The sequence below is a fragment of the Priapulus caudatus genome, unplaced genomic scaffold, assembly GCF_000485595.1.
Source record: "Priapulus caudatus unplaced genomic scaffold, Priapulus_caudatus-5.0.1 Scaffold125, whole genome shotgun sequence".
Lineage (NCBI taxonomy): Eukaryota > Metazoa > Priapulida > Priapulimorpha > Priapulimorphida > Priapulidae > Priapulus > Priapulus caudatus.
In genome coordinates this window covers 360,566-378,079 of record NW_014577186.1, presented here as the reverse complement: position 1 = coordinate 378,079, position 17,514 = coordinate 360,566, and the positions used below count along the sequence as shown (strand labels likewise).

The window sequence follows — 17,514 nt, the reverse complement described above, 5'->3', positions numbered from 1 at the left end:
CTTCCGCCGCGCGGGTTGCGCGCCGCCGCACAGCGCCTCACTATACCTTCCAGTGCCTCACTATACCTTACAGTGCCTCACTATACCTTACAGTGCCTCACTATACCTTCCAGTGCCTCACTATACCTTACAGTGCCTCACTATACCTTACAGTGTCTCACTGACACTCGGCACCTCACCGTGTCTCACGCTAGCTCGCAACACCCTCAGCAATGCCTCGCCGCGGCCCGAGTCGTTGAAGACGTGGCTGGTGTCGCCGACGTGACCAACAAAGCTCTGTTGACACGGAAATAACGACCGGGTCGCCGCTTCTACCCCTTCTTCTCACCACCCTCTCCTTCGACAGGAAGGCGTCACCTAGCCAGCCAGCCGCTATCGTGCCGGCCGGCGGTCTCGCATACCAGTTTCTCCACGTGCCCTGCCTTGTCGCTCAGCTCCTTCTTGGCGGCAGCCGTCTCTGCTTCATGCTTTGCTACGGTGTTGCGAAGCTGCTCGCAATCGCATTGCTAAAAAGGCAAAGATACGCGAATGAAGCACCGCACCATTATTGCTCTGCCTAGACTCAATCAAAAGGCCGGTCGATGGATCGATGGATCGATAGCTGAGATGTATTAGGTAGGGCGTCTTACATTGACTGTACGCTGAGATGCGCATGTGTAAATCATGTGCATATTTCGCGCTCTAGCTCATATCTGTATTCAGCCAGCATGTAATGATTCGAACAAAACATAGTGCCCTGCGAGCAAGCTTACAGCACTTCTGTAGCGCCAAAACGACTGCAAGTGAGCGAGCGCAGACAGACTATAGCTGGGTGTGAGTTCTTGTAGCATTACTCACCAGCTTCTCGATGAGTATGTTCTTTTCGGCCAACTGCTTCTGTAGCTCCTCCACTGTAGCGACGGTCTCGGCCTGCGGGCGACACAACAAGAAAAGGAGTTTGGAAAGTTGGGAAAGAATGGTGCATGGTTGTAGGTTTGTAGGTTGATGTATCTCAGTGGTTCTTAACCTTTTTTTGTGTCATGGACCCTTTTGAGAATCTGGTGAAAGCTACGCACCTCTCCCCAGAAAGATGTTCACGGACCCACTGAAGCCTATCCACGGACCCCAAAGGGATTCATGGACCACAGGTTAAGAACCCCTGATGTATTGCATTGAAGCGGCTGTAGCAGCATATCACAGGGAGCATCTACCCTATCGCAATTCCTTCTGTGTAACCAAAAACAGTGCATCTCATAAAACACACGAGCTGCAAGTAACGCTGCGCAAGTACAGACAAGGTTGTGGCAGAACGACTTTGGATGATTCATGGTGAAATTGGCAAGGTGTTCAACAGCTAAATTTCAAGAGGGGAACGTTTTTCATTTAAGGATAGCCGAGGGAGTTAAATCTGAGAACAGCAGGAATTTCTTGACCCGAAAAAAACATTATGTAAATGTATTTTCGGGCGCGTAAATTGTGCGTATTAGATTCCGTTTGTTATGGCAATAAATACTGACCGGGCTGTCAAAATAATGGTTTGAGGCCAGCTACCTCAACGCTATTCGCGATAGTGATTTTACTGATCGAAAAACAGATTTTAGGTTTCGATTCCACAAACCATATTTTGCTTCCAGTTCCTATGCAACTAGGCTCTATATAAGAGCTGTGACTATGAATCACTCTATATCTACACATGTACGAACACGCGCACGCACGCACGGACGCACGCACGCAGGCACACACGCGCGCGCATATACGCCCCCCCCCACACACACGTGCGCGCATGCAAGCACGCATACACATTCCGCATATACATTACGACCTAGCCAGTATATATATGCTTGTATGTAATGCTTCCCTAAATGCGTACATTCTGTACCAGTTTCCCTCTGTACTCTCTTTCTATATGTGTAGTATCTCAGCATGACGATGATCAACCGTCACGGTGACCCATCTCCAACTAGCCGTGGTCTTCTAGCTAGAGCTTTGGTGTCATACGTAGGTTCACTCACTCGAACCTACTACCCCCCTATGGGGTTTTATTGCTATAGCTGCGTGCTCCTCAACGACAGATCTAGAACACCTCGCTACAACGGCTACCACCCATCTTGATTCAGATCTTGAAGTGTCGCTAACATCTCACAAACGATTTATCCCATTCTTGAATTACGTCTAGCTGAGCCTCCATTTCCCAAACTCGCCGTCTTCGTGGAGGTGTGGTTCATCTAATCACTCACTCACTCGGGCGGCCTCAGCCGAGCCCGAACACAGCGTCCTCCACAACCCCTGATCCCTAATCATCTTATCATTATTCTATAGCAGTCATATATATATATATATATATATAAATATAATCCCCGTGTGGACTACTTCATGCAACCGTATATCGGGGTATAATGGCCCACTGTGTACTGTCAAAAGCTGGTACGCGGCTATCTATATGTGCACTTACCATGGCTTCGGTGTGTGGGTGTGTCGTTACCGTAGCAAAGGGATGAACGATGCTGGCTGATGCTGCTCGGCTGCCGCTTGTCTGGAGGCTGCGTCAGGCGGTGGCTGCACTTATGCTCACTTCCCGCTCGGTTCTGGCTCCGTTCCTAATATATGCGGCGGCGCCTCGTTAGACTGGGTCGCGTGCGCGCGGCTCTAAAAAGAAGAAACGGCGTCGATGTTAATAGGATCTTGTGATTTCGCATCCGCTGGTGGTGGTGGGGGGGAAGGGGCTGACGTCACACGCGGTGGTTGGTTCGCTGATGCTGCGTACGTGTCCCTCTTCCGTTAAGAAAAAAATGAACAGGGATAGTTTTTCCTTCTCGTGAATTTTCTCGAGCCGTCTCAATGCATGTTGTTATCGATATCGGAGTAGGCGCGTGTGTTGCAAGGGGGGAAAGTGCAATTCGTGTTTACTGTAATAGCAACGCTAACTTCGATGGCGCTAGCTGCTATCACGCATGCTGTTTGTTATCGCTATAGCTCACGGCAAAGGGCGCAGCGCAACTGTTTCCGCGCGGCCAATGTATGCGCCAAAGACGTTGCGTTCTGCCTAGCGAGTTAGTAGCCACCGCAGACTCTCAATACGACAGCTCTCGGACATTCCAGTAGTAATGCCAAGGTGTTAACATCGATATCTTGAGCGTCGCGGCGGCTCCTCACAGCGCGATGATTTATGTAATAGAAACCCGTCGGTGCGCGGCGGCGCCCATGTCGGCTCAGAACGATGGTTCATTCTAGACGAGACAGCGCGCGCCTGCGTCTGATCTGCGTCTTCCTCGTTACTAGTCATGCGCTTAAGATAAGGGTGCTGTGAACTTGGCAGCGTCTCGGGAATGCACGCGATATCATCATGATATCATCATGATATCATGTATACACGACTAGCGCCACTGCTGATTCAATTTTCCCGCGCAGTTTCTCGACGGATGCCATCGCGGTGTCGTTCTTCGTTTTTCCGACGCGAGCGGGCGGCTGCCAGCACAGCAAGTGCCGGCGGCACGGGGCTGCGTACAGTTAGATCCTGCTTGCAAGCTGTGATCATCGCCTAGGTGATGGAGCCTCACATTGCTTGTCTTTACTAGCGCCATGTGGCTGCAGCACGCGCGGGATTCGCCACGCATAGCAGTCGCTGTCGGCCCGTTAGCGGCTGTTGTCTACGCATATGTTCGTACAAGGAGCGTTGAAGGACCGGGCGGCGAATTTGCGACCGGGCGCGTGGCGGTGGTGGTGGTGGTGGTGGTGGTATCTATCTATCTATCTATCTATCTATCTATCTATCTATCTATCTATCTATCTATCTATCTATCTATCTATCTATCTATCTATCTATCCATCCATCCATCCATCCATCCATCCATCCATCCATCCATCCATCCATCCATCCATCCATCCATCACATTCCATCCATTCATCACATTCCATCCATCCATCCATCCATCCAGATCCATCATCCATCCATGCCATCCATCCATCCATCCATCATCCATTCCATTCATCCAATCCATCCCATCCATCACATCCATCCATCCATTCCATCTGCTCCGATCTATCTACTTTCTACTAATCTCTCTATATATATCAAATATGCCGTGCTGTGTGTATTTGTGTGTGTGTGTCTGGGTTGGGGGGGGGGGGGGTCGGACGTACGCAACTGAAACAAACGTAATGGCCTAGCGGGAGTCAGAGAGTTTAACGGCTGGGCCGATGTTTTGTTTGCCGTCTTCGAAATAGTTCGTTTCTTGTCGGAGTGGGAGCAAATATCGAATTGAACCTGCTGTCAGCCAGCTCGTTTGTGTGGCATTTCATGTTCTATTGGTTTGCCGAGGTTAGGGTGTCCCGAAATTTATTTGGCAGCCCGGGAGGGGCAAGCAAGAAGATATATTGCAGAAATTATCGTATTGTTGCCCGAGTTATGTAAATGATATGTGCTATAATATATAATATATAATATATAATATTTATATATATATAATATATGATATATATATGATATGTTGTATACCCGTGCGCGCGTATATAACACGGTCGTCTTGACTTTTTGGTCTCTCTTTCTCTGTGTTGCTCTCTCACGCTTACTCGCTCACTCACTCTCACTCCCACTACAAATCACATCAGGAGCGTATAATGACAATCAGGAGCGTATAATGACAAATATAGTAGTATATAAGTATTTGTCATTATGCGCTCCTGATCACATGTATACGTATTCATACCACTGGCTAAACAAAAGAAAGTATAACGGAAATCCGTGTGTGTGTGACTGTGTGTGTGTGGTGTGCGTACGTACTAGCATAAAGTCCGTGATACAAATGTTTTGCTATATATCGGATTGCCTTAAGAATGGGCCTGCTTGTAGATTAGAAACCACCCTTATCTCATTGGGATATCTTATATGTACGAACAAGAGAACCAGTGCCAGTGAGTGGCGCGCCATCGCAAGAATACGTGTAAAAGCGTACAAAGTTCGACCGATTGAACTCTCGTAACATTGATATTCATCGTTTTCCCGCCGCGCGTCACGTACGCACGGCGTATGCTGACATAGGAGGGCAAACACAAACACTGCCGGATGACTGACAGTCTAGCCTTGACGTGAAGCCAACCTTTCTCCCCCTGCTGTGTTCTCGTGACTGCTGATCCCCGCTGCTTAGCGGGGGTGCGATGGCGTGTACGCATGCCCATACATCAACTCTGCGCGACCGCTGCTCCTACTGCGGCAGATAACGTCTATGTCTCCCTGGGTACTGCCGGAACGTACCCTGGTAACTATCTGATATGGTTAGGGTTAGGGAGTAGGCGTAGGCGACGCCCTAGACTCGTTAGTGGAGTAGGCGAGGTACGGTCCGGCATATTATACCAGGGTACGTTCCGGTATACCGGATCGTACCCAGGGTACGTTCCGGCAGCACCCAGGGAGACATAGACCCTACGGGCCCTACTGCGGCGCTTATTACACGGCCCGGTACACGGCCGAAAAATTCGCCGGTCAGTTATACGCGATAGATTCATTGATTCCACTCGCTATCTGGCTAGATCGCACAGATCACGCTGTAATGTAGTTCTATGCTTATGAGCGGACTGACACTGGGTGCGCGAGTACTTACGGTGTTTGTACGTTCGTACGCTGTCGCGGCGGGTCGTTGTGGAGTTAGGCCGAGCGTAGAGGCGTCCCATTCGACGTGCGTGTGACGGGGTCGACTAGTCGCGTGGACTGGGCTGCGTGAGTAGGCACATGTCTCGCTTCTCGGGGGCATAACAATGAGCTATGGGATGGCTGGAGGCAGAGCTATTTTTAGCATCGGATAGACTTACGACGGCGGCATCATATATCGGCAGCTGCTGGCCGGCTGGATGGAGAGGTGCATGTGTGTGTGGGGGGGGGGGAGACTCGTGAGGGCATGGGGAGAGTTCCAGATCTCTGGGGTCGGGGAATGTTTGTGTGAGCTGATTTGATTGTCGGAGCACGACTGGGATTGGCGTCCCATCTTCTTGATCGCGATTATTTATCTTTCCCGGTTTTTCTGTTTTCCTTGCTGATTCGTAAACGCGCTCGTCACACAATCGTCTGTGGTTACCCTTGAATAATTTTAAACGGGGAGCAATGGTCTAGGCTTATTACACATCTTCAGTTAAATTCGTTTTAACTCGTGCTACATTGAAAAATGAGTGATTTAGTATCTACGATATAAAGTATTTTTTAATGCTTTCAACTTACAACGCCAGTGACGTCCCCACGTGCGCGTGATTTACTCAGGAGTGAATAATAATATATATTTTTATTTTAGATTTATTAAATCTATTATTATTCACTCCTGATATAATGAAGTGGCAACACTACGAAACGTTTGCAGGCTACATACCGATGGTGTTTCTTATTTTTCCCATTTAAAAGTAGAAGGATTGCAATATCATGTATTTCACTGTAGGTTATGCACGTAGATTGTGCACGTATTTATCGCAAACAGAAAGTTGAATTAAATATTAGTTGGGTATAAATATAATTGCACTTTTGTGATTAGCTTTCAATTTGAAACATGCAAAATAAAATTTAAAAAGCACAACTTCGTCGGGGAGATCTTCGGTCGTACAGTATCATGACAATGGCCATACATGTTGATTATAGAAATCTTTAATATTTAATAACAAAAGTGAATATCAGATTTTTTATCAGAAATTTTAGGAATTCGTGAAAACCGTTATTTAAATAGCAAGTTGGTTTTATTTACTATATAATAATGTAATATTATATTAATAATGTAATATGTAGGTGTATACTATATTTTATATTAAGTATCCCGATATGTGCACAATTAAGTTTTCTTGTAATGTTCCCGTAAGTCTGCAGTAAATACATCCTGCATTCCTAACCAATATAAAGAGGTGATTACACTAAAGGATTTCTACTTTAACTAGTCTCAAAGTCTAGTTAAAGTGGGACTTCACGGTGTATAAACGTTGTTCGGTGTATAGTTTGATATCTCGGGAATCGTACAAGGAGTATTCACTGACAGGCATAGATTACTGTGGTAGCGCAATCGGCGGTGTGCACATGTGCTTTCTTACTGCACTTCTTCTTACTTACATGGCTTCGCTGCTCGTCCGAAAGTAATAGATAATTTGTATCATACCGATTTCGTCAGTCGTCTGGTATGGCAAGAATGTACTCGTGATGAATCTTTATACATGTTCCTCTGATTAATAGTCTAACATGTGACGTCGTTAGTAAGGTGAACTGTAATGTAGATGTGAAAGATGCTAAGAGCACTGTCGTTGTAGATTTTCTATGCGTTTTTTTCCGTCATCCTCCGTTTGCTCTAGCTCGGCTCACACGTCCGACGACAAGTGTGCTTACATTCTTTAACTTCTTTTATTCTTTTTTTTTCTTTTTTTCTTTAATTTCTTAACATTCTTTAAATTTCGATGCGAAAATATGAAGTGTGTTTGTTCCTCGTGGGCTGGATGTGTTTTCCTCACTTGAGTATTGAGTGTTATCTGATTAGAAGCTACGACTCTCAAAACCTAACGTGTTCGGCGTGGCCGGTGTTAGGAATGACCGGTCCAGTGGTGGACATACCCAGGTCAGTGTTAGGAATGACCAGGTCAGTATTGGGTGTGCCCCTGTCAGTGTTAGGAATGACCAGGTCAGTATTGGAAATACTCAGGTCAGTATTGGGTATACCCAGGTCAGTGCTAGGAATACTCAGGTCAGTGCTAGGAATAACCAGGTCAGCGTTGGGTATACCCAGGTCAGTGCTAGGAATACCCTGGACAGTATTGGGTATACCCAGGTCAGTGTTAGCCTGTTAGGAATGACCAGGTCAGTATTGGGTATGCCCCTGTCAGTGTTAGGAATGACCAGGTCAGTATTGGGTATGCCCCTGTCAGTGTTAGGAATGACCAAGTCAGTGTTGGGTATACTCAGGTCAGTGCTAGGAATACACAGGACAGTGTTAGGAATATCCAGGTCGAATGACCGAGCCAGTATCAGGAAACATAGATCTCTTATAATACACATATGATATAGTATATATGTAGTATATGTAGTCCTTTATGCATGTAGATGCCTATGTCAGAAAAGAGCGGCTTGGTGCTGGGAATACTCGGGCTCGTGTTAGAAAGTTTCTGGTCATCGTTAGGAACACGCTTGGTGGTAGACGTAGAATAAACAGATTAATGAACCGCATCCACCAGTCGTGCTGACATTAGCTGATTTACAGCAAGTAAACGAAAGCGTGCCTACATAGACTTGGATGTATGTAGGTTGCAGCCGTGACCGACATGGCTCTCCTAACTTCCAGCCGGTAACTTTAATGTTTGAAACAATCCCGCGTATGTTGTTTGGCTGATTATGTGACTGGCGGGCAATGCAGGTTAATTTATGTCGGCGTACACGAGTGGCGCGTGTGTAAGTTTCTTTACACATTTCCGAATTGTGGCAAGGAGCTTCAAAATATGTGTTGAGGAACAGGTAGTAGAAAACCATACATGTAACATAAGGGGTCTATCTATAGAGCGATATTTTGCTGGTGCTTAATTATTCTAGAGATAATATATACATATTATGTATGTATTCACGACGTGTGATAGCATATATGCAACTACATATATATGATTGCTTATTTGACGAGTGCATAATTATGAAGTGATAGGTATTTACACACGTTATGTATATATATATATAGTCTGTCATGTATCGTCTATCAGTTTTATTGTGATTATCAGTTATCAGTTATCAGTGTAGTTGTATTGATAATTTGTTTCTCGCATCGCGTATATCGATTTTACAGACGCGGCGTTGAAGTCGGATTAAGGCTAGCTCAGCTTAACTTAACTTACGTTAACTATTCGGTTTACTTCACATGCTCGCTTACGTCTTTTTGCAGCGGGAGGAGCTGGAGCGCAAACTGGCGGAGGCACGGCAGCAGCACAGCGAAGCCAAGTCGCAGGCGAGCGAGCGGGTGGCCGGTTACGAGAAGCAGGTCAGTGCCGAGTTCTGTGTGTTTGTGTTTGCGTGGATTCTTCTGCTGCCGCCGCCGCTGCAGCTGCATGGAGTGGGTGGCGATGGTTGGGTTAGGCCGAGGTGGCATGAGACACCTGCAGCCACGGCGCAAGCCAGCCTTACTTAATCAACATGCATATTGTAAACAGCAGTCCAGGATGCTAACGGATTGATGGACACGTGCATTTCCAGTGCGTAGTTGGGTGACGCAGTAGGTTTTATACACATGATCCTTGACCGTAACTCGAACCACCAATCTTAAGCTATCATTTGACCATAAATTCCAGCCCTAACTCCCTAACTAGGCTGAATAACGCATGGGCTTCACAGAAGAACGCGGGCAAGTTATGGGCTTCGCTGTGCACTGCTGCGCATGTGTTTGCATGTGGTGCGTGTGTTCGTATTCATGTACTGAGTGTATAAGCGTTCATGACTGCTGTGTCGACCATGCTGAGGTGTGATTGTATGTTCCTGACTGTAGCATCCTTCATGCTTGCGTGTGTATGTTCCTGACTGTAGCATCCTTCATGCTTGCGTGTGTATGTTCATGACTGTAGCATCCTTCATGCTTGCGTGTGTATGTTCCTGACTGTAGCATAGTTCATGCTTGCTTGTGTATGTTTCTGACTATATCATCCTTCATGATTGCATGTGTATGTTCCTGACTGTAGCATCCTTCAGAATCATGATTGCATGTGTATGTTCCTGACTGTAGCATCTGTCATGCTTGCATGTGTACTGGTTCCTGACTGTAGCATCGCTTCATGCGTTGCGTGTGTAAAGTGTTTCCGACTGTACAGTCCTTCAGCGCTTGCGTGTGGTATGTTCCTGAACTGTTAGCATCCCTGCATCGCTTGCATGTGTAGGTGTTCCTGACTGTAGCATTCCTATCGATCTTGTGATTGTGTATGTTCCTGACTGTCAGCATCCTCAATGCTTGATATGTGTATGTTCCTGACTGTAGCCTCCTTGCATGGCTTGCAGATGTTGTATGTTTCCTGACTGTAGGCATCCTCAATGCTCGATTGTGTGATGTTCCGACTGTAGCATCCGTCAATGCTTGCGTCGTGTATGTTCCATGATTGTAGCATCCCTTCATGCTTGCATGTGTATGTTCTGACTGTAGCCTCCTCATGCGTTGATTGTGTATGTCCATGACTGTAGGCATCCTTCATGCTTGATTGTGTATCTGTTGCGCTGACTGACCTCTTCATGGCTGGGCATGTGTATGTTCCTGAAACTGTAGCATCCTTCATGCTTATTGTGGTATGTTCCTGACTGTAGCATGCCTTCCATGCTGCATGTTAATGTCGCTGGACTGGTAGCATCCTTCATGTTGATTGTGTATGTTCCGACTGTAGCCTCCTTCATCTGCATGTGTATGTTCCTGACTGTGAGCATCCTTCATGGCTTGAATTGTGTATAGTATCCCGAGCTGTCAAGCATCACATTACATGGCTTGCATGTGTAATGTTCCTGACTGTAGCATTCCTTCATGCTTGCGTGTGTATGTGTCCTGACTAGTAGCATCCTTCATTGCTTGATGTGTATTGTTCTGACTGTAGCCTCCTTCATGCTTGATTGTGATATGTTCCTGACTGTAGCATCCTTCACATGCTGATTGTGGTATTGTTCTGGACTGTAGCATCCTTCATGCTTGTATTGTGTATGTTCCTGACTGTAAGCATCCTTCAATCGCTTGAATTGTGTATGTTCCTGACTGTAGCATCCTTACATGCTTGATTGTGTATGTTCCATGACTGTAGGGCATCCTTCAATGCATTGATTGGTGTATGTTGCGCTGACTCGTAAGCATCCTGCATCGCTTTTTTTTGTGTATGTTCCTTACTGTAAGCATCGTTCATGTATTTGCGTGTGTATGTTCCTGAACTGTAGCATCCTTCATGCTTGCGTGTGTATGTTCCTGACTGTAGCAGTCCTCATGAGCTTGTTTCGTGTCTGTTCCTTACTGTAGCATCGTTCATGCGTGCTTGGTATGTTCCTGACTAAGCATCCTTCATGCTTTCGTGTGTATGTTCATGTGCAACTGCGGCATCCTTCAGGCTTGAGCTGAGCGTGTGTAATGTTCCTGGACTGTTGATCCTTCATGCTTGGCATGTGTATAGTGTTCCAGTGAACTGAGTGCTTGTCGCATTGCTTGCGTGTGTGTATGTCCCATAACTGAGGCTTGGTGGGCATGCTTGCGTGGTTTGCCCATAACTGAGGGCGTCGTGCATGCTTGCGCGCGTGTGTATGTCTATAACTGAGGCGTCGTGCATGCTTGGCGCGTGTGTAATGTCCATAACTGAGGCGTCGTGCATGCTTGCGTGTGTATGTTTTTGACTGTAGCGGCGTTTCATGCTTGCATGTGTATGTTTCTTGACCAAGGCGTCGTGCATGCTTGCGCGTGTGTATGTCCATAACTGAGGCGTCGTGCATGCTTGCGTGTGTGATATCTATAACTGAGCGTCGCTGCCATGCTTGCGCGTGTGTATGTCTATAACTGAGGGGTCGTGCATGCTTAAGGTTGTGTAGTGCTATAACTGAAGGCTTGGTGCATGCTTGCGCGTTGTGTATGTCTATAACTGAGCGCGTACGCGGCATGCTTGGCGTCGTGTGTATGTCATAACTGAGCGTCTGGTGCTTTTGTCGTGTGTTATATCCATAACTGAAGGCGTCGTGCATGCTTGCGTGTGGATATGTCCATAACTGAGGCGTCGCTGGCATGCTTGCCGTGTGTGAAATCCTATGAACTGAGGCGTCCGTGCCTGCTTGCGTGTGTGTATTCATAAACTGAAGGCTGCGTGCACTCTTGCCGTTGGTGTATGCGCATAACTGAGGCGTCTGGCATTGCTTGCGTGTGATGTATATCCATAACTGAGCGTGTCGTGCATGCCTTGCGGTGTGGCATGTCCCATCACTGAGGACGTCGTGCATCGCTTGACATGCTGCGTGTGGTGTATGTCCATAACTGAGCAGCTTCGTGGCATCGCTATCGTGTGGTGTATGAGTCGCAATACTGAGGCGTCGTCATGCTTGGTTGGTATGTCATGGCCTGGTGGTCTGTGTAGTCCATAACGAGGCTCTGGGCATGCTGCGTGTGTGTAATGTCCATAACTGAGGCGTTGGTGCATCTTGCGTGTGTGTATCGTCCATAAGCTGAGGCGTCGTGCATGCTTGCGATGTGTGTATGTCATAAACTGGAGTGCGTCGTGCATGCTGCGTGTGTGTATGTCCATAACTGAGGCGTCGGATCTTGCTGTTGTCCATAGCAGCTCGTTGCTGCGCGTGTATGTCTGATAACTGAGGCGTCGTGCATGCTTGCGTGTGTGTATGTCCATAACTGAGGCGTCGTGCATGCTTGCGTGTGTGTGTATGTCTATAACTGAGGCGTCGTGCATGCTTGCGTGTGTGTATGTCCATAACTGAGGCGTCGTGCATGCTTGCGCGTGTGTATGTCCATAACTGAGGCGTCGTGCATGCTTGCGCGTGTGTATCGTCATAACGAGGCGTCGTGCATGCTTGCGTTGTGTATGTCCATAACTGAGGCGCGTGCATGCTTGCGCGTGTGTATGTCTATAAGCTGAGGCGTCGCTGCATGCTTGCGGTGTGTATGTCTATAACTGAGGCGGTCGTGCATGCTTGCGTGCTGTGTATGTCGATAACTGAGGCGTCCGTGCATGCTCGCGTGTGTGTATGCCCATAACTTGAAGCGCGTCGTGCATGCTTGCGCGTGGTGTATGCTATAACTGAGCGTCCGTCATGCTGCGTGTGTGATGTCCATAACTGAGGCGTGGTGGCATGCTTGCGTGTGTCGTAATGTCCATCAACTGAGGGCGTCGTGTTCTATGCTGCGCGTGTGTATGTCCATAAACTGAAGGCGCTCGTGGCATGCTTGCGCGGGTGTTAATGTAAATCAAACTGAGGCGTCGTGCATGCTTGCGTGTATGAATGTTCATGTCTGTGGTGCACATGACTGGTAAATTTTGCATCGTACTTGATGATCGTCTTGTTTGTCTTTCGTGGAGAGATCAGTTCAAGGACAGTGCATGCCTCTTTTTCGTGCGTGCATGTGGCCCTTACCCGCTTTTACTCTCAGCGGCTCGCATTCGCTTGCCCTCCGGCGCAAGAAGCTCGTTAAGTGGTCCTGAGCTTCGCTGGTCAACTTTGGTTTCACTAAGCTGTGTGCAATCCCAGGTCAGATCCGCGTGGGGGTGCAGGACCAGGTGGGTGGGCAGACGTTTGAGTGTATTTAGAAAGCTTACACACAAACCCAAACGCACGCACGCATACTGCTCCCATACAACAAACGCACACGCGTGCGTGCGTGCGTGTGTGTTTGGGTGCTTGTGTGTGTATATATATAATACACATGCATGCACACGGCCATGTGCAATAATATTTATGTTGTAAAAGAAGTAGATTATAAAAACCATTCATGTTTAGGTAATACCGAAAATCATTTGTCACCTATCAAAACCAGTAATTTGCGAGGGTCATTGGTACTCCACGACCGTAAACTGCTCATAACCTGGTTCGGGCAGGGTGTTTGGGGAAATTCCTATTATGTATATTCCTGGCTTTACCCCTGCAGTGGATTTGGCACGACAACGGAAATAGATTGCATTAACTGTGAACCTGTAGGAATCGTAAAAAGTATGAAATAATAAAAATATGGACATTAGTTTTATATCACTGAACGCAAATAAAAACACTTGTTTATTTATCAGTCGGTGCTGATTATTTTCATGTGAAAACCCGAAACCAGCTGTTTGGTGGCTTGTCACTGTATTTATAATAAAATAATACACAATGTCTTTACACCCACAAGGAAAATCGGCAGCCTTTTTTTACTAACTACCACCGAATTTTCTCTTTCGATTCGTTGACTGTCGCTGCTGTTGTTTTGCAAAGCAATATTCATCCTGTGGTTTATTTATTTTGTGGCAGCATAGAGCTGTATGTCAACAAAATATCAAAAACATTATCTCGCCTTTATATCACCATTCACCTTTTTATTATTGTGCCTTTTATAATAACTGCCTTGCATGTTAATGTCATACTCATTTGCGGCAGGATATCTCACTGAACAGATTTTTATGGCTAGTCAAAATAAATTATAAACGTCTGTAATCAATTGCCCTTTGTTGGGCCCATATCATATGAATAATATTCTTTTCTTTTTAACCCAAGGTGGCAGCACTTAACAATAAACTAGAGGAGGTAGGTAGTCAATTGTCATCGGCTCAACATGGTGGTGAGGAGCAACAGAGACACCTACAGTCACAAGTCAGTACTTTAGAGCAAGCTCTGGCACAGGAGCAGCAGAGAGGGAAGGAAATTCAAAATACACTCAGTGAAAAGGACAGGCAGTCATCAGACCTGGTATGATGTTTAATAACACACTATCTCCTGTCATGTACTATTCTGATAAATTTCACACAGTTCTTGTTAGCTATGTTAACAGCATAAATTGAAATAACATACAACTTTTCATGTCCAACACTTGCCAAAGTGACCATGCGTTATATTTCCATTTATTATTGCTTAACCTACACAATACCCCTTAACATATCAATGGGTATTAGTCTGTCAGCCATCAATTATTATATTCAATGTTGCATTGTTTTACTGCATGATTATAGAATTTTGTTAATCATCTATTTATTAACGTGCACCGTGGTAGTATTTAGTGTAAGAAATATATTTCTTTTGACTTTCAGAGAGAGCAGTTAGAGCGGGAGACTGTACAGTTGAGGGAAGAGCTTTCAGTATTACAGCAGAAGGAGCAAGAGGCTGCACAGCTGCAGGTTCAGCTTACAGAATTGCAGCAGGAGAAGGAGAGGGAAGCTGGGCAGTTGCAGGAACACCTAGCAGTATTGAAACGAGAGAAGGAAGATGAGAGTGCGAACCTGTTGGAACAGCTTAAGGATTTGCAGCAGCTGAAGGCGAGGGAGACTGTGCGGCTGCAGGAACAGCTAGATGAGTCACAGCAGAACCTCGCTAAGCGGGAGCAGAAGGTTGAAAAATTGGTATGTGAACGTTGAAAAAAAAAAAATTTTACTTATTGGTGTTGTTCATCCTTTTTACTCTACAGTGTAAGTTACATGCTGATGAGTTATTGCATTAGGAAATTCAATTTACTTTCCAAGAATATTATTTCCCACAGATAATGTTATAGCTATTCAGGTGGTCGACCAATACGCAACTTCATTCGAATAATGAAGCACTTAGAAGTCATTGATGTATACGATGTTATGAATCAAGGCTCGCCCTACACTTATTTGCTGATGCCCTCCCCCTTCACATGCATTACATTCCAACATTAAGGTATTCTATTAGTGACCTTGTCTATCCTGTTCTCTGTAGAAGACGCTCGCCAAGAAATTCCAGTTGCAATGGAAGGAGTCCGATTCTGCTGAGAAGAGTCTGAAGGTCACCGTCGTTGACCTTGAAACGATGCTCGCGGAACGTGACAAGCGCGTAGTCGCCCTCCAGGAGGAGCTGGGGGACGTCAACAAACACATGCAGGAGATGGTGAGGCAGTGAGCGTACAGCGCCTGTTCATTCAGTTGTGTTACGCCTACTAGCCTGCTCTCTAGCCCCTACTCTACCAGTGTCACACTTGGCGTGGTGACAGTGGCACGGTGTCCTACCCTCTCGTGCTGGTCGCACAGTGACCCTCCGTATTGTGTTATTCCTACAGAAGTGAAATAACATCGGATGTTTTGCAGATGTTCTTTTTATACATATGTGGCGGTACTGTGAAAGGATCCAGTCGCATTGATGATGATAATGTCATGTTGTTTTAGGTGTCGGAAGTGCAGACATTAAACCAGCAGATGGTCACTATGGAGGAAAACAACGAGAAACTCAAACAGGAGATAAAAATATCGAGTGAGAAGCTGGTAGAGAAAGAGCAGGCACTGGTACGTAACTGTAAATACAATTCGTTGAGACATGCTACTACAGTATATTAGCATACAATATAATAGCAGTAGCATGTTGTAGGAAACGTATTACTTAATCTTCTCTCTTTACGAGTATGCACACCTTTTCTTAAACATGGTATGAATGAGTAAATCTTGATACCTGCTCTAGCTGTCGTGCCTGGTAAATCATTACATGTTTTTCAAGGCAATGTACATTGGACCCTTGATCATGGTCGTTTAATTCGAGCATGGCAATTAATTTACACCGTGTTAACGTGCAACACAGGAATTAATGCAACAAGGACGGGAGCAAGATGCTGGACATCTGAAGCAGACGTACGACGATCAGATGCAATGTCTACATGACGCGCGCGAACAGCAGGTGCAACAGCTGCGTGGGGAGCACGAACACGAAGTGAAACAGCTGAAGGATGCCATTAACCAGCAGAGTAAACAGCTTAATGAGGAGCATTCTCATGAGATTACACAGGTAAAGGAACAGCACGACCAGGAGGGTGAGCAGCGGAAGCAGGAGCATGACCACGCGATTAAACAGGTGAAGGAAGTGCATGATCAGGTGATAGAACAGTTGAAGGAGGAGCACGATTATGCGATTAAACAGGTGAGGCAAGTGCATGAGCAGGTGATGGAACAGTTGAAGGAGGAGCACGACCATGCGATTAAACAGGTGGGGCAAGTGCATGAGCAGGTGCTTGAACAGGTAAAGGAAGAGCACGACCAGGTTAACGAACAGGTGAATGAAGCGCATAAGCAGGCGATCCGACAACTAACAGAGAAGAGTGGCCAGCAGATGAAGCAGCTGAAGAATGAGCATGACCAACAGATTAAACAGCTGACGCGGGAGTGCAAGCAGCTTATGAAACAGCAGAAGGAACACCAGCAGCAGATTCCTAAACTGCAAGAGAAGCAGAAGCAGCAAGTTGAGCAGGTGCGTGCCGAGACTGAGAAGCGGATCCAGCAGCTGCAGAGCGAACACGAACAACAGATCCAGAAACAAAAGAGAGCTCGTGACGACGACTCGTCGAAAGCTGACGGAGAGTTGCAGCAGCAGATGGATCAGATACAGAGAGAACACCAGACGAGTGTTGAACTGATACGTGGGGAGCATGCACAGCAGGTAGAACATCTGCAAGGGGAGCACAAGCAGAAGCTGCAAGAGTTGCAGGTGCGGGTCACCGAACAACAGCAGAACATTAGTAGTATGCATGAACAGCTCCAGGAAAAAGCGAAGGAAATGGACCAACTGGTATGAGCCTGTCCCTGCATGTGTAGTAGCTGGGTTAGGGGGTAGAAACCAGGCAAAGGTGCTGTAATTCAACACTTGCTTTGATTAAAATGGTGGTAAAATAGATATACAAAACATCCATAATAATAATAATAACACCCATAATATAAGTATTGGGTTATCTCATATTACATAATAGGGTTTGTGGAAGCCATTCGATAGGTAGATGGGGATGTTTGTCAAGTGAAAGTCTGGGATAAGGATACTGTGAAGGCCTATATTTTGCTAATACTCATAAAACGTTTCATGTGTGTCAATAGATCCATCATAGAATGTTGTGGGAGACTTGCTAAAATTTTATTAGC

The 17,514-nt window shown here is 46.2% G+C and overlaps 1 protein-coding gene across 1 annotated transcript in view; it reads left to right on the top strand.

Moving 5' to 3' along the window:
• Nucleotides 1-17,514, top strand: part of LOC106805719 (trichohyalin-like) — a 48,773-nt gene that overhangs the window by 24,166 nt on the left and 7,093 nt on the right. Inside the window, exons 17-22 of the mRNA XM_014807422.1 lie at nt 8,856-8,951; nt 14,165-14,356; nt 14,695-15,003; nt 15,341-15,508; nt 15,784-15,900; nt 16,190-17,170. Of these exons, the coding sequence (XP_014662908.1) occupies nt 8,856-8,951; nt 14,165-14,356; nt 14,695-15,003; nt 15,341-15,508; nt 15,784-15,900; nt 16,190-17,170 (1,863 nt within the window). The remainder of the gene's footprint in view (nt 1-8,855; nt 8,952-14,164; nt 14,357-14,694; nt 15,004-15,340; nt 15,509-15,783; nt 15,901-16,189; nt 17,171-17,514) is intronic.